Here is a 21,215-nt window from a genome sequence, read left to right on the forward strand (position 1 = left end):
GAATGATGTCTATAGAAGCTGTCATTGAGGTTCGTAGAGAAAAAGTGTTTGTTAAGGCAATAAATCTGGAGACACTTCTACAATAGTTTTGTATATCAATTCTCTGAGTAGTTGAACTTTTTTCCAATCTATTTTAATCCTTTACTTGTTGGTGTGTAAGATACAAATCTGTTTTAATTTGGAAGGATGGAGTGTCGCTGAAGCCTCAAGCAAGCTAAAAAGTAGTAGTAGTTAAAAGTAGTGATTCTTAAACTTTTTTATCAGCAGAATCATTCGAACATTCAGAGAATCATTTGCATTTGATTGACTCAGTTACTGCTCATTTTGCTGGTTGATTCGACGTTACATTGCTTTGTTTGACCATCTTTTTATTTCTTTGTTTGATGTCTTTTTATATCCCAAATGATTTTTTAAAAATAATGCTAGCTTCATACTTTCATTACAGAGCGTGCGTGAAGATAAATCTGTGAAATTTTAAATCTTCCTCAGGGTCTCGATTTTCTTTTACTGACAACGTGTCTTTATTGTAAGTGGTTTTAAAGACGTCTAAATATGACAATTTTATCCTTGATGAAACATTAAACTAGGTAGCGCTAATTTACATTTTGGTTCCTACATGCTACTAACTATAATCTTTTGACTTATGAGGTTATAATAAAGTGTTTTATTGGAAAAAATATACAACTTAAATCCACCACAGCCTCATGAACCTCCTACAATGTCACCAAGAATTCCTCATTGGAAAACCATGCCTTTAAGGAACATTCTGGCATAAATGTATACTTTCTTTTATGCGTTTATTGGTATTTGTCATATTTAACCATGGTTTGATCAGGATTTCAATTCCCAGGAGCTCCATCTTTGCTTGTGACCATGTCTTGTTTCGTGTGCAAAATTTCTTATCCATCACCACCATGAAGGAAAAACAAAGCATTTTTAAAATAAGAGAAAAAAGAATATTCCTGATTTTGGAAAAAATGTCCGGCATGTCTGAAAATGCCTTCTAGACATTACTGCAAGAGCTTCAGTACTATAAAGGGTAGTACGGTGGCCGGGAAGTGCAAACCAAATTAACAAAACCGAAAACACATTAACAAAACCCAAACCAAATTAACAAAACCGAAAACACATTAACAAAACCCAAACCAAATTAACAAAACCCAAACCAAATTAACAAAACCGAAAACACATTAACAAAACCCAAACCAAATTAACAAAACCCAAACCAAATTAACAAAACCGAAAACACATTAACAAAACCCAAACCAAATTAACAAAACCCAAACCAAATTAACAAAACCGAAAACACATTAACAAAACCCAAACCAAATTAACAAAACCCAAACCAAATTAACAAAACCCAAACCAAATTAACAAAACCGAAAACACATTAACAAATTCGAAAAAAGTCAGACAACCCAGAAACGGTAGTGTATCGTTTTTGAATGGAAACTTAGCGATCATTGGACAAGACACCTGTCACTCAAGATATACAGGTATGGAATCTTATGTGTAATGTGTAAAGTTCTCCATTTAAATAAAGTTCTCCGTTCAAGAAAATAACAGAATTAATCCACAGTAATCCATTCCATCCATCCATTCCAACTTTTCCCTGTGGCAGACTGTTGAACTTCATGTATACTTTGAGTGACAGGTGTCTTGTCCAATCACAAACTATACCAACCGCTTCCGGGTTGTCTGAAATGTCGTTGTGTTTTCTGATTTGTTCATTTGTTTTCTGATTTGTTAATTTGTTTTCTGATTTGTTAATGTGTTTTCTGATTTGTTAATGTGTTTCATGCACCGATTCAGACAACCCGGAAGCGGTAGGTATAGTTTGTGAATGGAAACTTACCGATCATTGGACAAGACGACTGTCATTAAAGATATACAGGTGAATGAAAGGTGTCTCGTCTGATGATGGTAAGTTTCCATTAACAAATTATACCAACCGCTTCCGGGTTGTCTGACTTGTTAATGTGTTTTTGGTTTTGTTAATTTGGTTTGGGTTTTGTTAATTTGGTTTGGATTTTGTTAATTTGGTTTGGGTTTTGTTAATTTGGTTTGGATTTTGTTAATTTGGTTTGGGTTTTGTTAATTTGGTTTGGGTTTTGTTAATTTGGTTTGGGTTTTGTTAATTTGTTTTGCACTTCCCGGCCACCGTAGGGTAGGCTTCATGAAACATTTATTGTGTGGGGGTGCCAATAATTCTGAAAACATTTTAAAAAAGTCTTCTAAGAATACTGTGGTCTTTGAACAAAAATATACAGCCGCCATAAGCTCAATCTCAAAATGACTCATTGTATGATATATTCATGTTTATTTTGCAGCAGTGTTGTATTCTTCGTTCTGTTTGGTTGAGTGTTGATCAATACAATACAATGTTTTCTGTAATGATATATTCATGTAAGATTTTTGGAAGGAGTTTCTAGTGACAGTTCACTGAAGTGTTTTATTCCCTACTTCCAGTTTTGTTGAAATCCTGTATTCTCTCTGTTTCAGTTTTCAGCTCTTTACCTGCTGTCGTTCTTCGTCATCTTGCTCGGCTTGGTGATCTACTCCTCATCCTCGACGTACGTCGCACAGGATCCACGCGTATATAAGCAGTTCCGCAATGCAGGAAATCCTGTCCCGGACCCACCCAACGTCGGTCCCATGGAGCCTTCAGTGACCTACAGCAGCCTGGGGCAGGAGATAGAAGATGAGCCTCGGGTTCGGGTTGCCTGAGGGGGCGGAGTCTCATGCACGCAATCAACCACGGCCCCTCCCATCCCGCAGCATTTAGAAAGTGAATGATAATAATAACAGAATAATGTATATAACCATGTAGCAAACAATTACACTGTGATCACAAACTGTAAATAGGTAGCAGTGATCTCTCGGACTGTCTCGGATCCATCGTGTATAAACCTCATCGCCGACACACGCAACAGTTTAAGTGTTTAAGGATCTGTGCTGACCGTATGTGCAAAATCTCAATCGTGACTTTGATTTTCTTACATGAGCACAAAAGGGTTCAGTGTATCTGAAAACATTTTGAAGGAAGGATTCAGCCAAAAAATCTAATGTAAAATATATATCTTACTCGTTACGCGAAATGAAGTCAAATATTTTGCACCGGAGCAACGAGGCTAACGTGGCTAACGCTTTATGTTTATAGCTACCAGTTGAACATTAGTCAAACTGCATACCTGAATCATTACACAGTCATCCTACAAACTCTGTGGAGCTCTTTAGGGTCTTTGCCTCTGTGCTTTTTGACGTAGTAACACGTTGTTATCTGTAAAAATGGACAAAGACAAATATTTCACAGCTGAACGCTAGAATCTGGCTCAGATAGGAGAAGTGATTTGGTACTGATAATTTAGTACCGGTTTGAATTTTCTATTACTTTTACTTAATCCTGACTGTTATTGTACAGTATAAAACTGTTTACATTCAAATGGTGTAACTGATTCAGCCGTTGGTCTCTGAGGTGCGTTCAGTTGTGGTGCTAAAATGGTGGCTACAAGCTTTCATTGTTGAATCCACAGCCTTGTTGAATTCTCGGACCTGACTGGTCAGAAGGTTGACTCTGAGAGCGGCTCCGTCGGTGGTTCCAGCTACAGATGTTATCGTTTCTAACGTTACGCAGGGACTTATATGGTAGACGCTCAACATAATCTATGATCATAATAAACAGATTAAAAATGTGCTGTTATTCAATACACATAATACAAGTAGAGAAAATGAGAGGAAGAGTTTAGTCTTTACCTGTTGTTTCAAGATATCCAGTGACTCAGATGTTCGAACATCTAGGGGAAGTTTGTTCCACCACCACGGTGCCGGAACAGAGAAGAGTCTTGATGTATACCTACCTCTTACCCTGAGAGATGGTGGGACCAGTCGAGCAGTGCTGGTAGATCTGAGGGTGCGAGGTACAGTGTGACAAAAATAGCCGAAACCTTCTGATGTTGTAGAGAAGAAACCGACATGAGCTTATCACATTAGCAACATGCCAGGTAAAGGACAGTTGCTTGTCTATGGTTAGCCCAAGGTTGCGAGCTGTGAAGGAGAGGGAGATCAAGTCGCTGTGTAGGGATATTGCAAGATCCTGACCTGGGATTAATCACCTGGATGATCAGAAGTTTAGTTTTGTTGGGATTTAGTTTCACTCAAGTATAAATTCCAAAAAACAAACAAAAAAAACAACAGAGAGGCTAGTGAGGGAGTGACTGACGTGAACTTGTTTTCTGGACGTTCCACAAAATTAAATGTCAATTAAAAAAAATAAATAAATAATAATAATTGTTGGAAATAAATGTAGTATAAATATTATGTGGTGTGGTGCTTTAGTGAACATAGGGGTGGTTACAGTAGCTCTGCTCTATGTCAGGCCACATCACACCACCCTGCCCTGTTGTTGTTTACTGTTATGGTTGAAACAGCATGTTCCTGAGTGTTTAACCCTTTACACATCGACTTGTTAGCTACATTAACCTCTCAACTCAAGTGCAAAACTAAAAGGAACTTCAGACACCAAACAGAAGAAGACGAAGAAGAAGAAGAAGAAGAAGAAGAAGAAGAAGAAGAAGAAGAAGAGAATTATATACAATTCATTTTTGGTTCACTTTTGCTTTAACAGATTCTGAATTAAAATACATTTTATGATAAACTGATTTGTTAAGAGCCAGTGCCTTGCCATATATAGGTAATGTTGGGGAAAAACACAACAGTGTCAGCTTTCTGCTTGTCTGAAATATATCAGAAACCCAGAATGGAACACACACACGTACACACACATACACACAAATACACACACACACACACACACACGTACACACACATACGCACACACATACATACGCACACACACATATGCACACACACACACACACACACCAATTTATGCGTCTTTTATCTGACTTATTTTACTGTTACACGACTTGGGTAATCGTCCTTTTGAACAAACAATACATATGTTTTAGGTTTTTTGTGTTTTTATTCTGTCATGAAAAATGGCATTTTCCTTTGTATTAAATATAAAATGTGTACTAGCTTGATTGTAAACTTGTAAAAAAAAAAAAAAAAAAACTTAATTGCACTTGTCTTATATTTAATTTGTTTTGTTTTATGGCCAGTCATCAGCTGCATCATAGTCTTTTAAAGTATTATCAGAGTTAGGATAAAATCTATGTATAAAGTTATTATTTTGAGCAAATTCTTCAAAAGTTTTTTTTATATATATATATTTGTCATTTATGTACTGGAATTCTTAATGTGTATGATTTGTCGCTTTAAATAAAGGATCTTTGTCTTAAAGCTCAAAATGACTAATTGTTTAGCAGAAAACCAGGAATAATTATAATGAAAAAAGAAAGAAAGAAAAAAAAAAGGAAAACAATGGTCAAAATGACAGGTGGCCTTTATTACAGCTAGAAATTATTTATGTAATGGTATTTACTAAACAGGCTTCTGTTAATCCGATTAAAATCATTGATCATTTTCCTACCTCTAATATTTTTCTTCCTTATTTTCTTCCTTCCTTATTATAGCAAGTGATAGTTACAAATTTTTTTGACATTAGGACAATTCTATAAACTCTACCCTTTTTTTTACACTCCTACCATGTACATATGATATGTACATACAGCCACTTTAATAATAATTTTACACATATAAGCTTTAATACGATCTTTGACCAATCTAACAAAATATGTAAGCAGGGGACTTCTTTTCCCCCTTTTTTCTAATTAGATAAAATAATTAAAAGAGAACTTTAATGTACATTATTAAAATATGGGCTTTTTTTTTATTTTATATATATCTCCATGCCAGTACAGATAATAATCATAATTTTGTTTAGCTGTACCCCCCCTCGGTTGAAACTTGGTACACCCCGAACCTTTTTAAACTTGTGGTCCAAGATGGCGGCGGTTGTTGTGTTGTTTACCTGACCTGCAGGTATGGCCTACCACGATACGACCCTGGAGAGCGAGCTGCTGGAGCATTTTTCCTGTTTATCTGTTAGCATGGATGAGAGTGTGATCAATCATGAGCTCCCTGACCTCGATATAAGTCCTGGTTTGTTATATTTAAGTGACGAGGTGCTGATTGTGATTGTCACTCACCTGGAGCCGGTGTCTTTGTTGAGACTCGGCAGCACCTGCTGCAGGTTGTTCCGGGTTTGTTCCTGTGACTCGTTGTGGACTCGACACTTCAGGGTAAGTTAGTATTTTCTCAGTAGTGTACGAGTTTAGTTCATTATTCTGAGAAGTATTTATTAAAAGGGACGTAGAAGTGTTAATTGGCTGGCAATTAACTCTAATTGGCTTCAATTAGCCGTCTTTTAACTTTAGCTACTTAATGACTTATAACGCTTAAGTGTATATAGAATTAATGATATTGATTAGTATGTCTTGATAATGTCAAAAAATAAATATGATACTCGCAAAACTATCGAACAAACAACACGGTTTTTTCCAGCCAGCTGGACATCAGTCTGGAAACACCGAGGCTTTATTAGCCACGTTAGCATGTTTTTTTTTTGCAAATGTTTATGCTTTAGGTTCTTTTGCTAATTGTTGTGTTTTCATTAAGTTGTTTAGGGTATTGATAGTGAGGGTGGGTGAGTGCGAGAGAGAGGGGGCGTGAGTGCGAGAGAGAGAGAGGGGGCGTGAGTGCGAGAGAGAGAGAGGGGGCGTGAGTGCGAGAGAGATAGAGGGGGTGGGTGAGTGCGAGAGAGAGAGAGGGGGTGGGTGAGTGCGAGAGAGAGAGAGAGAGAGGGGGTGCGTGAGTGCGAGAGAGAGAGAGAGGGGGTGGGTGAGTGCGAGAGAGAGAGAGGGGGTGGGTGAGTGCGAGAGGGGGGGGTGGGTGAGTGCGAGAGAGAGAGAGAGAGGGGGGGTGGGTGAGAGAGAGAGAGAGGGGGTGGGTGAGTGAGAGAGAGGGGGGGGGTGGGTGAGTGCGAGAGAGAGAGAGGGGGTGGGTGAGTGCGAGAGAGAGAGAGGGGGTGGGTGAGTGCGAGAGAGAGAGAGAGGGGGTGGGTGAGTGCGAGAGAGAGAGAGAGGGGGTGGGTGAGTGCGAGAGAGAGAGAGAGGGGGTGGGTGAGTGCGAGAGAGAGAGAGAGGGGGTGGGTGAGTGCGAGAGAGAGAGAGAGAGGGGGTGGGTGAGTGCGAGAGAGAGAGAGAGGGGGTGGGTGAGTGCGAGAGAGAGAGAGAGGGGGTGGGTGAGTGCGAGAGAGAGAGAGAGAGGGGGTGCGTGAGTGCGAGAGAGAGAGAGAGGGGGTGCGTGAGTGCGAGAGAGAGGGGGGGGCGTGAGTGTGCGAGAGAGGGGGGGCGTGAGTGTGCGAGAGAGAGGGGGGGGGCGTGAGTGTGCGAGAGAGAGAGGGGGGGGCGTGAGTGTGCGAGAGAGGGGGGGCGTGAGTGTGCGAGAGAGAGGGGGGGGGCGTGAGTGTGCGAGAGAGAGAGAGGGGGCGTGAGTGTGCGAGAGAGAGAGAGGGCGAGCGTGAGAGAGAGAGAGAGAGAGGGGGCGTGCGTGCGAGAGAGAGAGGGGGCGTGCGTGCGAGAGAGAGGGGGGGCGTGAGTGCGAGAGAGAGGGGGGGCGTGAGTGCGAGAGAGAGCGGGGGCGAGAGAGGGAGAGACAGGGGGGGCGTGAGTGCGAGAGAGAGAGGGGGCGTGAATGCGAGAGAGAGAGAGGGGGTGTGAGTGCGAGAGAGAGAGAGGGGGCGTGAGTGCGAGAGAGAGAGGGGGCGTGAGTGCGAGAGAGAGAGGGGGCGTGCGTGCGAGAGAGAGAGAGGGGGCGTGCGAGAGAGAGAGGGGGGGCGTGAGTGCGAGAGAGAGAGGGGGGGCGTGCGTGCGAGAGAGAGAGGGGGCGTGCGTGCAAGAGAGAGAGGGTGGGGGTGAGTGCGAGAGAGAGAGAGAGAGAGTGGGGGGTGAGTGCGAGAGAGAGAGAGAGAGAGGGGGGTGAGTGCGAGAGAGAGAGAGAGAGAGGGGGGGTGAGTGCGAGAGAGAGAGAGAGGGGGGGTGAAGTGCGAGAGAGAGAGGAGGGGGGGTGAGTGCGAGAGAGAGGGGGGGGGGTGAGTGCGCGAGAGAGAGGGGGGGTGAGTGCGCGAGAGAGAGAGGGGGGGTGATGTGCGCGAGAGAGAGAGGGGGGGTGAGTGCGCGAGAGAGAGTGGGGGGGGTGAGTGCGCGGAGAGAGAGAGAGGGGGGTGTTGCGCGAGAGAGAGAGGGGGGGTGTGCGCGAGGAGAGAGAGGGGGGTGTGGCGCGAGAGAGAGAGGGGGGGGGGTGTGTGCGAGAGAGAGAGGGGGGGGCGTGCGGGCAGAGAGAGAGAGGGGGGGGAGTGCGAGAGAGAGAGAGAGAGAGGGGGGTGAGTGCGAGAGAGAGAGGGGGGGTGAGTGCGAGAGAGAGAGAGAGGGGGGTGAGTGCGAGAGAGAGAGGGGGGGTGAGTGCGAGAGAGAGAGAGAGGGGGGTGAGTGCGAGAGAGAGAGGGGGTGAGTGCGAGAGAGAGAGAGAGAGGGGGGTGAGTGCGAGAGAGAGAGAGAGGGGTGGTGAGTGCAGAGGAGGGGGTGAGTGCGAGAGGAGAGGGGGGGTGAGTGCTGAGAGAGAGAGGGGTGTGAGTGCGAGAGGAGAGAGAGGGGGGTGAGTGCGAGAGAGAGAGGAGGGGGGTGAGTGCGAGAGAGAGAGAGGGGGGGTGAGTGTGAGAGAGGGGGGTGAGTGCGAGAGAGAGGGGGGGGGTGAGTGTGAGGGCGGGGGGGTGAGTGCGAGAGAGAGAGAGAGGGGGGTGGGTGAGTGTGAGGGCGGGCGAGAGAGAGGGGGGGTGAGTGTGAGGGCGAGAGGGGGGGGTGAGTGTGAGGGCAAGAGAGAGGGGGGGTGGGTGAGCGCGAGGGCGAGAGAGAGAGAGAGAGAGTGCGAGGGCGAGAGAGAGAGAGAGAGAGAGAGAGAGTGAGTGCGAGGGCGAGAGAGAGAGAGAGGGCGAGAGAGAGAGAGGGCGAGAGAGAGAGAGAGAGAGAGAGAGAGTGCGCGAGGGCGAGAGAGAGAGAGAGAGAGAGAGGGTGGGCGAGGGCGAGAGAGAGAGAGAGAGAGAGAGAGAGAGGGTGGGCGAGGGCGAGAGAGAGAGAGAGGGTGGGCGAGGGCGAGAGAGAGAGAGAGGGTGGGTGAGGGCGAGAGAGAGAGAGAGAGAGAGAGAGAGAGAGAGAGAGAGAGAGAGAGAGAGAGAGAGAGGGTGGGTGCGGGGGAGAGACTGAGTGTGGGTGGGTGAGTGACTTGAGTTGTTTTATTTGAAATGTTTGCTTATGGTCATACGACCTTTGCCCTCCTGTTGAAACGTGTAGGACTCGTTTGGGGTAGGCCTGCCGAACATCACCACAGCCGGTTACGCCGCCAAGACCGCCTTTCGTCTAGTGTTCATGTGGAGAGCCCTTTTCCGAAACGTCCACTGTAACCGGTCCCTTCAGGAGAAGCTGTTTGCTCAAGTGCCTTTCCCTCCACATGCGTACTGGACACAATGGCTTGTACTAGAGGATCGAGTGCCTTTACCTGCCGCCCAGCTACCGTGTGCCGACGTGGAGAAGCTGTGGGGGACGCCGAGAGATCTGCTCACTGAGAAACTTCAAGGTAGTGATCCCACATCCCAGAGACGTCGAAATCGACGATTTGGTGCAAACGTCCAATCAGAATGAAGATTATTTCCCCCCTAAAGTTTAGTTCTCTTCACACAATATCTTAACATATAACGCAACATATAAAGAAGCTGATAAACATTTACGTTGAATTTATTTTTAGTGCGTCTCTGAAAGTAGATTTTTGCCACCTTACACTTTAGTACCTGATTCTGATTGGCCAGGTGTTGATTTGTTTTATCAGACTGTAGTTCCAGTTGTATTTCGAATCACAGGTTTGTTAATACAAGTGTTAGTTTCTATAGTAACACAATTCACTATAAAGCATGCGCTGTTTATAAACAAGGCTTGTTGTACGGAATTGTCGATATGGAGAACGATTATTTACGTTTGTTCATTTGGCAGCGTACAAACGAGAATATAAGCAAAGTGATTTAATTACGAGTTGAGCTAATGTACAAGATTTTTAAACGAGTGCTAGAGGAGTGAAGTGCACACGCAGAGTAGAGGCGTAAGAGCTATTTAGAGTGGGGAAGTTGGGTGTAAAGCGTTCACAGAAGAGTTTGGACTTATATTTTTAGGGCAATTTTTCAGTAACACAGCAAGCTTGTTTCCCCTCATAAAGAAAGAGGAAATGAGGTAACTACTATCTATAGCTGCTATAAGCTAAGGGATAGCAGGAACTAATTTTCCTGTGTTGTAAAAAATTAAAATAATGTAGCTACCAATGTAACTATAAAGCAGAGAAATTGTGATCTCATGCAGTTTTTATGCACAGCAGATTCTCCTTAGTTTGTATTTCTATAACTCTAAACCACCTTCCTAATACTGTACTGCAGGCTCATTTACGTGTAGTCACGTGCTTGTTACTTATCGTCCCTTTAGGCTACAAACTGTTCTTCTGTTAAAAATTAATTAATGATAATTAAATTTTTTTTTATTTATTTTTTTTTTTTTTTAAGAGAACCCAGAAGGCGATGAGACGCTCAGGATGGAATGGAGGGAGTTGTATAACCTCGCCGTCATTCATCATGGAAGTACAGCAATGCTCTTTCACTACGTTCTTAAGCAGCACCAAAGCAGTGGTAAGTTTCAGTCCCCAAGGCTCTGCGCTGTACAGTCAAAGGGAGGTTTGCTCTTCTGTACTCGTTTCATTAAATCTAATTCTCCTTTCTTAATTGTCCGTATATTTACATTTACGGCATTTGACAGATTCCCTCATCCAGAGTGATGTACAAAAGAGCTTTGACGTGTCTATTGACGAATACGTTAACACTGGCTCTCTAGGTTATCAACCTAAATCTTTGTTGGGAGATGTTCTTTTAAAAATACATAAAACAAACAGGAAAAAATAAGACCTAGTTGAAGTGTTTCAGGAAGAGGCAGGTCTTCACCTGTCGTTTGAAGATAGCCAGTGACTCAGCTGTTCCCTTGTATACCTACCTACCCCTACCTATCTACCTATGTGAGAACTTAGGCAGGTTGAAATTTTAGATCATTTGCAGAGGACATACTGTAGGGCTGGGTGATATGGCTAAAAACTGTATCATATCAGTGTTTCATATCGGTCGATATTGATAATTATTGATATTTTTTATGACCCATTTAAAATAAGGACCAGGAGAAAAATATATTACATTTAAACATTTTTATTTTAAACTAAACCTTCCTCTGATCATAATCCCCTCAGTTATTAAGACAGAAATGTCAACAACCAGGAAAACTCAAATAAAATGTAAACATAAGTCTAAAGTCACAATGAACACTTAACAATTATCTCTTAACATTTAAGGTGCAAAATTAAAGAAAATGTAAGAAATGCTTAATAAAGTGTAATAAAATAGTGTTAAATATAAACATAGAGAAACGGTCTTGCATAATTTGCAGATGACATTGGTGTGACTACGGTCAGACTTATAATATCCAAAAAACTGCCATACTGGCGAGCTGATTTTTCCTCCTTTATTTACACTTTCCTCGCTCGCTGCGGCTCATTTTCTGCTCATCAGTCGCCGGTTACTGAAGAGGAATCCTGCGGACCAGCACGAGACAACGACATGGTGCAACCAAACATGATACTGTTACATGATTGTCTGTTAGCGTGTCACTCTCTACGTTGCTAGGTTACCAGAGAGTGAGTGCCTTTGTTAATGCAACCAAACTTCGCAACCTCCGTTTTCTTCCGACAAAGAATAAAAAATATCGAATGTGTTATCAAACACATTTTTATTTGATATCGATTACGTGTCTATCGCGATACATATCGTTATCCTTTTATTGCCCAGTCTTAAGAGGACGAATTGTGTTCATAGGTAAACATGCCAGCAGACAGGAGCATATATTATATAGGAGCCTTTATTTATTTATATAGCAATTTTTGTCCACACTGGCTGCTCAGGTATTTGTATGTATGCTTGTTTATATACAAATAAAATGGCCAGCAGACATAACTGGGACTCACTGGAAACTATAATCGTTAATATTTCGTCCAATATTGCAGTTCTTCTTTAGAACAAATTATCTGAATTTGGCTTGTGGTGTGGTTGGTAGACACTAAAATGGGATTTTATCAAAAACATCACACAGCCATCATCATCACCGATGACCCACACACACCCCTCACACACACTCTTCACCTTAAGAAGCATTGGGAAATATTTTTTTCCCTTCAAGCCATCAGTCTTGAGCTCAGCTGTACATCTCTACATTCCCATTGCAGTTACACATCACTTTTTATGTTGCTACACTCTATTTGCACTTTTCTCTGCACTGTGAACGCTTTGTAGTGTTGTATTGTCGGTCTTGTGCTCTCTTCTGTCTTGCACTGTATGCACACACACTTTATGTAATAATGTGTAGTGTACTTTGCTTTATGTAGCTCCCTGTCCTGGAGGAGAGTGTTTTATTTCACTGTATATGATGATTTAAGCTTATTACCTTCTGGACATGAGGATTGGTTCACTTCAGTCTGATTCCACTCAATGTCTCATTTCTCTTGACGTTTTAGGGAGATTTTTCCCTCCTCCACTAATTTGCCTCTTACATTAATTGAAATTGGGATTTGTTTTTCAAGCTGAGTAAAGAATAGATTTTGTAAATTCAATTGGGTTTAGAGGTGAAAACCATACTCTCTCTCTTTCACACACTCGCTCTCTCTTTCACACACTCGCTCTCTCTTTCACACACTCCGCTCTCTCTTTCACACACTCCGCTCTCTCTTTCACACACTCCGCTCTCTCTTTCACACACTCCGCTCTCTCTTTCACACACTCCGCTCTCTCTTTCACACACTCCGCTCTCTCTTTCACACACTCCGCTCTCTCTTTCACACACTCCGCTCTCTCTTTCACACACTCCGCTCTCTCTTTCACACACTCCGCTCTCTCTTTCACACACTCGCTCTCTCTTTCACACACTCGCTCTCTCTTTCACACACTCGCTCTCTCTTTCACACACTCGCTCTCTCTTTCACACACTCGCTCTCTCTTTCACACACTCGCTCTCTCTTTCACACACTCCGCTCTCTCTTTCACACACTCCGCTCTCTCTTTCACACACTCCGCTCTCTCTTTCACACACTCCGCTCTCTCTTTCACACACTCCGCTCTCTCTTTCACACACTCCGCTCTCTCTTTCACACACTCCGCTCTCTCTTTCACACACTCCGCTCTCTCTTTCACACACTCGCTCTCTCTTTCACACACTCGCTCTCTCTTTCACACACTCGCTCTCTCTTTCACACACTCGCTCTCTCTTTCACACACTCGCTCTCTCTTTCACACACTCGCTCTCTCTTTCACACACTCCGCTCTCTCTTTCACACACTCCGCTCTCTCTTTCACACACTCCGCTCTCTCTTTCACACACTCCGCTCTCTCTTTCACACACTCCGCTCTCTCTTTCACACACTCCGCTCTCTCTTTCACACACTCCGCTCTCTCTTTCACACACTCCGCTCTCTCTTTCACACACTCCGCTCTCTCTTTCACACACTCCGCTCTCTCTTTCACACACTCCGCTCTCTCTTTCACACACCCCGCTCTCTCTTTCACACACCCCGCTCTCTCTTTCTCACACACACACCCTCTCTCTCTCTCTCTCTCTCTCTCTCTCTTTCACACACTCGCTCTCTTTCTCACACTCGCTCTCTCCTTCACACACACCCCTCTCTCTTTCACACACACCCCCCCCTCTCTCTCTCTCTCTTTCACATGCACACTCGCACACATTGTTTTTGAAGAACTTTAGTCGGAGTCCTCTTGTATTTGCCCTCATGCTCTACCTAAAAGTGACTGAAGCCTTTTGAAGTACAAATACAATAATCCAATTTTTTGCACTACTGAGTAGCTTCAAAGTGCTACAACGGGCTGCGGAGTGAAAAGAGCCTCATTTGTCTTGCTACATATTTTGATTCCCTTATTCTACATCCTGTCTGATTAGTTTTTGCTGTTTTTTTTCCCCTGTTTTCCTCTCCAAGTGACTTCTTAATAAAATACAAACAAAATTACATTGTTTCCATTTAGGGTTTCCATTCCCTAAGATTTGTGGACCAGGTTCTCATTTTAAAAGCACCGTCTGCCATGATGGTGGTTTACATTCTTAAATCCTCCTGTCATTCTCTCTTTTTTTTTTTTTTTGTTTTTTTTAACACATCCTTTGTCTCCTCTAGATCATTCAGAACTGGAGTCAATGTACCGCCATTACACCCAGTGCAGGTTCCAGTGGCTTTTCACTTACTGGCTCTTTCGCCAGCCGGCTCCGATGAACCGCCAGCTGAGAGCCATATACCTTCAGTGGAGGAAGCACAGTAAGAAGAAAGTTTCCACATGGGGAGAAACCTTGTGTGACGTGAGATACCTGGCCTCCCTCCATCCCATCACCAGTGACTACTGGAAGGGCAGACTGGCTCGGGGAGATGAGAACGTCGGTAAGTTAGGGTTTAAAACCTGTGCTTCTGTGCAAGTAGTGATCATTTGTAAGGTTTTTAATAATTAACAAAGTGATTCTCTTCTCTTTTTATAGACAATTATTATTTATAAAAGAAGCTCGTCCATCACAAAATGATGAAAAATTTAGAAAAACTGTGAGAAATAACAAGCATCTGAATCTAATCAGGTGTTTGGTCTAACCAGGTCTAATGAGAGCAGTGGTGGCTCAAGCAGTTAGGGCTCTGTGGTGTTGATCAGAGGATCTAGGTTTAAGCCCCAAACACTGTTGGGCCCTTGAGCAAGGCCCTTAACTCTTTCTGCTCCAATGGTGCTGTATCATGTCTGACCCTGTGCTCTGACACCAACCTTGTCAGAAAGTAGGGATATTTGAAGAACAATGTGACAAAATTAAGGCTTCTGTCTATTTTATCTAATCGTGTGTTCATTAAGATATTTTCCACTTCTCCATGCAGGGATTCATACAGTAGGAAACTACTTCTCCATGTGTAAGTCAGTAGTGGCCTGGATCCTGGGGCGTGACTGGGGCAGACTGAAACGCAGGAAGGTACACAACACTCTCCGCTCTTATTAAAACTCTAACACACCACAGTGCCCTAACTCTCTCTCTCTCACTCACACACACACACACACCCACACACACACACACATGTAACTGAAACACACCACAGTGCTCGGCTGTCCTTCCGGCCTCGCCACTCAACGCCTACACAACACGACTAGCTAAATGAGCTATGTTCTCTCTGTTCTCTCGTATTAGAACACACTTATGTCTGAAGCACTAAAGCAGCTCGCTTCAATCTGCCCTCCTTTCTCTCCCTCTGTCTCTCTTCATTGAAGTGAAGTTTAAACAAGCTCCTGAAGAGCACAGCAGATACTTGGGTATTCCTGTGGTGTACATAACCTGCCACTATGTGTCTACAGTTCATTAGTTCATTAGCCAGTGTCTGTAATTTCTCAGGTCACAGCACGAGCAGACAACAGGAAGCGCTCGCCTCTTTTCTAATGGCTGGCTGAATGTATAACAGGCGTATCGATACGCATCCTCTTTAGTAGTGCTGCGTGTCTGATCATCCTTTTCCGTTTTACTGCCACTTTAATAGAATTCAGAGCTGCAGTTCAATGAAACTCCAGAGGACAGACAAAGCGGTTCCTTTGGTTACAGAACATAACATTTTAGGAAATGAATTGAAAATGTTTGTCTTTAATGAGTCGGAGAATTTTTTCCTCATTCGTACATTTAATCCAAATAATGATTAATGTGTCTTGAATGTAATGCATGTTATGGATATTTTCAGTCTGATGTCCATATAAATATCAGCCAGTATTTAATCCAGCTTAATTTTCATATTCATATTCAATTCAGTTATCATTTTCCTGCAATGAGAAAAGAACAAACCCTGTGCAGTCTTCGCTGCTGCTGCGATTTAAACTCCCTCCTCCAACCCCGACTCTACCATGCTGGAACCTGTGTTCGTTGTACCAGTTTACGTCATAAATCTCCACATATCATCTCTCTCTCTCCCTCTCTCTAATTATTTATTTATTTATTTAGCATTCATTCATTTATTACTTTCCAAAAACGTGTAAGCGAGCATATCTAATACTATGCATGGTTAGTGGTTCGGTTATACAGGGGTCTATTCTATTTTCGCTGCTTTCTCTGCTCTGTCCATGCATGCGGACGGACGGGTGTGCGGATTCTTGTACAGAACAGAACCATACCGCCAACACTAACTGTATGCATATCATCTAAATAAATAAATAAATTCTCTTTTGACAAAGTGGTCCTGACAACTGAAATTCTCTTTTCTCTTCACTTGTTTTTGCCTTTTTTGTCACTCTTTCCTCACTAACATCTGCTGGTCGTTTTAATAAAAACCTGTCCGGTCGGCATATCAGATGCGGTGTAGTCGCACAAGTTAAATTTTTTTAACGGATCCCTAAATTACGGATCCGCAGATGGTCGGCACCTCACGCAGCGCCTTTGCAACTCTCCATAGAAAATGAATGACTTCCTGTTTATCGGCCGTCGTTTGTCATGTGCAGTGGAAAGGCGGCTTTAACCGAGTGAGGCGGGGAAACGGAGCACACGTGGTTGTTGGGGATCTTTGTTGCGGCGGCGGCGGCTCCGATGCTCGTATCTCAAAAATTTGCTCGTATCTCAAGCCAAAAAATATGGTGGAATCACAGCTCGTATCTCAAAGAATTTGTATGTCAGAGCACTCTTATCTCGAGGCATCACTGTAATAATCTCAGTAGTAATGTGTTATTTTAAAAAAAGACAAATTTTTTGACTAAAACAACTAAAATTAAAAGACTTTTAGTCGACTAAAACTTGACTAAGATACCTTGAGTTTTCTTTTGACTAAAACTAGACTAAAATGATGGGACTTTTAGTCGACTTAAACTTGACTAACAAAAAAAGATATGTGAATGACTAAATATGACTAAAACTAACACGGACATTTGGCACAAGACTAAATTAAAAATAGGTGACGAAATTAACACTAACCGCAGCAGCAATTCTGATTAGTCAGAAGGAGCATCCTAGTGAAGTGAGACCTACGATACCATCAGAATTTACACAGATGTACAAGACATTTAAAGCTTAGTACAAGACAGTAAAGTGTATGTCGGGTTTTGTTACTAAACAAAGTGGTAAAAGCACTAAAACAACTTGGTCAGAAGTAGTTGGGTTATTTTGTTTGTTTTGATTGACCCTGTCAGTAGTACAGCTGCAAATGTTTTCTACAAGTTGGTATTGTTTTGTGTGGTGTGATCTGCTGGCAGGTTTATGAAGACACACTGAATGGCGTGTACCTGCTGTTAAAGAGGGAGATGCAGGAGAGGCTGGTGGACCACGAGAGGTTCTGGCAGGTGGCCAAGGTACAGATGAGCCGTGTTTGCACCCTGGAGGAGACGGCTGTGAACTACGTCAACTGGAAGATGATCGAGACGCTTCCTTATTACAAGTAGGTGACTGGTGTCGCCTCTGTGTACGTGAACACTGAAGGGATGTAACGGGATTTAAATTTGAGCTCGCAAACTCCTAGGAAAACAGGTTTGGGACTAACAGAAGTAGAAAGTAGAATAGAAAATTAGAACCGAAGAATAAAACATCAGGAAATCAAACACCATTTCATAGATAAAGAGAGGGGAAAAAATACAGCTATACATTTATTAATTTCTTTGGTCCTTGAAGGAGCTGTTATAATTTGATGTAGGTGTTTCTTCTGTTTAAAGCTTGATGAGCTCAGTGTTTTTCTGCCCCGGTGCCCTTTTTTTTTTTCCCCCCTTTCAGACAGGGCTTTGAAGCTTGTTGAGCTCTCAGTGGGTGAACTGGGCCACGGCTGGTAGCTTCAAACACACAGCCTGAAGTCAGTCACAGGACAAGATCCACACAGAGTCTTTTTGAAGTGTGCAGAGAATAAAACTCTGCTCTAAAGCCAAGCCAGGCCAAGCCATTCCCATCAAAGTGAACTGACTGCCGTCAGCTAATAGGAAATATTAAATAAAAGATGATCATCCAGGCAAATTAATATGAGGAAGCTTTTCCATCTGTTCATCTTTTTAAACCGAGATGGCAGAGATGGATCACGTTACATCTCTGAAAATTTCATTTTAGTCGTAAAAAACGTGTGTATATATATATTGCGTACGCTTTACAATGTGCAATGCTATTGAGTAAAATTTCATTATACTTGTATAGAACATAAGGAATAAATCACTTGGGGTGCTATACGCTGTATAACATATAACCTGTGTTCTTAGGCTATATCTGGTGTCGGGTAACAGTGTGTACCTGCAGCACGTGCAGGGTTTCCTGCGCAGGAAGAGGATGCTTCATGACTGGATCTACCTGGAGGACAACACCTGGCTCAGAGAACTGCTTCCTGATGAGCTCTTCACACTGCTGGTGTTCGACACCAAGATCTCTCAAGGCAAGTTCACCGTGCTCTGTACATGAGCGTCACAATCACTCCCCGCTTACACCATTATATTTAATTAGAGAAATGAAGCGGAGACCATTTACCACTACAGAGCAGCTCAGAAGTTCAGAACAATCCAGTGTGCACGTCAAAAAAAATCTCTACCAGAGCTGATTGACTCGTACTGGTTATTTATCTGTCAGTGTTTTTAATAAATGTAGTAAATGTCATCACTATATAACATCTGTGAATAAAACGTTGTCTCATCTGTTAATGAAACGTTTTGTGGGAAGAGGTTTTGTAACCTGGTGTGGTCTTTTTCTCTCACATCTCATCAGTCGTGAAATTTTAAGGTCCTTGCTGAACACCTTCAGACGACCATTTTAGTGATTTTGTATATAGATAATAGTCACACAAGACGTGTTATATCACCCGGAAAAGTGTCCATGGAGCCACATTTAGTCATAAAGCCTACTGGAAGTAAAAGAGCATCTGGGGAACTTGGATATTTATTTGAACATTCTGTGATTTGGATTTAACTCATTCTGATCTTTAATACTGATTTTAGGCTGGATAAATAGAGCAGGATGGATAGAGTTCAGCTGTGGAAAAGTGACTCCAAATGTAGTGATTTTTTACAGTGGATTGATTTCATGAATCTCGTTTATTTCTTCAGACCACAGACACAATCGTGCGTCCGCTGGCCAGTGCAGATAGATGATCGATAGATAACATTTTACACGTGTATATATAAAAATATCTATTTTGGGGCAGGTGTTACTTCCTAATGTCAGAAACGTGTAGACAAAAACATTAATGTACTACATTTACATTTTCGGCATTTGGCAGACGTCCTTATTCAGATTTATTTTTTTTTTAAATTCAATTCTTGCTGCCTCACCATGTTGCTTCTGGATGCTTGAATTTCCTATGGCAAAGAAATATGTCTGTCTCTCTGTCTTTCCCTGTCTCTCTGTCGCTATGTCTGTCTGTCTCACTATGTCTGTCTGCCTGTCTATTTATTTATCTATCTGAATATGGGAACACACTCATCCTAAATGTCACCGTCATTCTTTTCTATGCCTTTATATTTGTTCTAACGCTTTTTATTCTAGCGTCATCTCTAACCCAGTCGCAGTTTGCACGCACTTGCAATATCTAGCTCCTGAGCCGCAGCCGCTCCTGACACTGTGTGTGTGACGTGGTGCTAATTGCGCTCTGAGTTTTGAGCTGCTGGTTGCTGAGAGACTGAGATTGATTCAGGTCTGGAGGTGAAGCGTAGAAACATGCATAAATAAATGAATAAATAATTCTCCTCTCGTTTGCGCTCGCCTGCGTATGAGCCATTCATCATGTACGAGGCAGTGATGAGATGTCAGGGAAGTCTTAATGAGGATGTATGACGTTCCGCCGCACGCGTCTCTGACCCTCAGCCGCAATGGTCAGTTGATCAGACGGCTGCAGGCTGACGAGTGATTTGTCTTGTTTACCAACTCGCAGAGGAACTCTGTGCCGTTCATTCGTGCTTTCATAGATTGTTTTTGTAAAAAATGCACACAAACATATTTGAATAATTTAACAGCATGTTCTATCAAATCCTTTAGAAATAATCTTGACTATAATCACAGTTGGAGATCTTTCTGGTGTGTCTACTTGGGTTTGGACCTTAGCTATGAGGCTCAGGTAGCTGATAATGTCTACAATTATAAATATTATAATTAAACTCTGTTGTTACTACGTAAATTGTTACTATGTAAAGATATTTAAAACTATAATCACCGACATTTAACAAGGTTTTTAAGACCTGTACGTAAGCATTTCCACAAACGGTTCTGCTAATAAACAAATCTTTTTCTGCTAAAACCGTGTAAGAGCAGCTAAATGTTTAGCTCTGTAAAGTTAAGCTTTAAGTGGGGTTCTGTAAGCTTTGTAAAACCTTTAACTGTGTAAAAAGCATTAGACGTGAAAAGTTTACACAGCTAAACATTTTAAATGGCTAAACGTTAGCATTGTAAAAGTCTTAGCTGAGTCAGGTTTACACGGCTAAATAAGTGTGAACTGCTTATGAGTGAGGTGAAGCCTACTGTAGCATTCAAAATGATCCACTTGTCTAAGGTGTGGTTTTGTTGGTCTTTAGATAACAGAAGCTCCCACATCAGCAAGTCTCCTTCATTACCTTAGCTACATTTACATATATAGCCTTATCCAGCGAGACGTAAATTTTCTCTCATTTTATTTATACAGCTGAGCATTTACGTGTTAAGGGCCTTGCTCAGGGGCCCCAGCAGTGGCAGTTTAGTTTTACACTGGAGTTCAGTGACTCGTGTCTCATTAAGAGGTGGAGGCTCAGTGGTTAAGGTCTACTTGTTGGATCACAGGTTCACCAAAGACGACACTGAACACACTTTGCTTGATTGCATTAAGGGTTTGTGTAAATGTTTCCTGTCAGCATGTTTGTGATCGTGTGTGTAATTGTTGTTGTTTGTGAACAGGAAGTTTACACGGTGCCTCTGCGAGCGCTCAGCTCAGTCGGTTGGTCTGGCTGTACCTGCACTCAGGTGAGCAGCTCTACATGGAGGGAGTGAAGCAGGCGGTGCTGCAGGACGTTCACACACGACTGGCCGTCAGCACCGACGTCCTCTCAGCAGACCTCTGGCAGCCCGGCCTCAGGCCTGTCTCACCATGAACCGGCTCAGGTTTCATTTTAAAGCTTTTTAGGGGACCGCATGTCCGTTTTTTTA

General features: G+C 42.8%; 2 protein-coding genes across 2 annotated transcripts in view; both read left to right on the forward strand.

Annotated features, from left to right (window-relative positions):
• The window catches only part of slc35f1 (solute carrier family 35 member F1), a 114,221-nt gene extending 109,096 nt beyond the window's left edge, over positions 1 to 5,125 (forward strand). Inside the window, exon 8 of the mRNA XM_060866187.1 lies at positions 2,503 to 5,125. Within this exon, the coding sequence (XP_060722170.1) occupies positions 2,503 to 2,727 (225 nt within the window). The 3' untranslated portion in view covers positions 2,728 to 5,125. The remainder of the gene's footprint in view (positions 1 to 2,502) is intronic.
• An 817-nt stretch (positions 5,126 to 5,942) lies between these two features.
• si:dkeyp-114g9.1 (uncharacterized protein LOC555399 homolog) lies at positions 5,943 to 21,160 on the forward strand. Its single transcript, XM_060865095.1, has 8 exons — positions 5,943 to 6,203; positions 9,309 to 9,591; positions 10,559 to 10,681; positions 14,266 to 14,523; positions 14,998 to 15,089; positions 17,336 to 17,517; positions 18,317 to 18,490; positions 20,971 to 21,160. The coding sequence occupies exons 1-8, from the start codon at positions 5,946 to 5,948 to the stop codon at positions 21,158 to 21,160; spliced, it is 1,560 nt and encodes a 519-aa protein (XP_060721078.1). The 5' UTR covers positions 5,943 to 5,945.
• Positions 21,161 to 21,215: the final 55 nt, after the last annotated feature.

This window comes from Tachysurus vachellii, chromosome 3 (genome assembly GCF_030014155.1).
Source record: "Tachysurus vachellii isolate PV-2020 chromosome 3, HZAU_Pvac_v1, whole genome shotgun sequence".
NCBI lineage: Eukaryota > Metazoa > Chordata > Actinopteri > Siluriformes > Bagridae > Tachysurus > Tachysurus vachellii.

Excerpts from the sequence above, each read along its gene's own strand:
- si:dkeyp-114g9.1 (XM_060865095.1), top strand. The coding sequence starts at position 5,946 with ATGGCCTACCACGATACGACCCTGGAGAGCGAGCTGCTGGAGCATTTT. Across the intron at positions 9,592-10,558 it reads GCTCACTGAGAAACTTCAAG|AGAACCCAGAAGGCGATGAG; the intron begins GTAGTGATCCCA and ends TTTTTTTTTAAG. Across the intron at positions 14,524-14,997 it reads TCGGGGAGATGAGAACGTCG|GGATTCATACAGTAGGAAAC; the intron begins GTAAGTTAGGGT and ends TTCTCCATGCAG.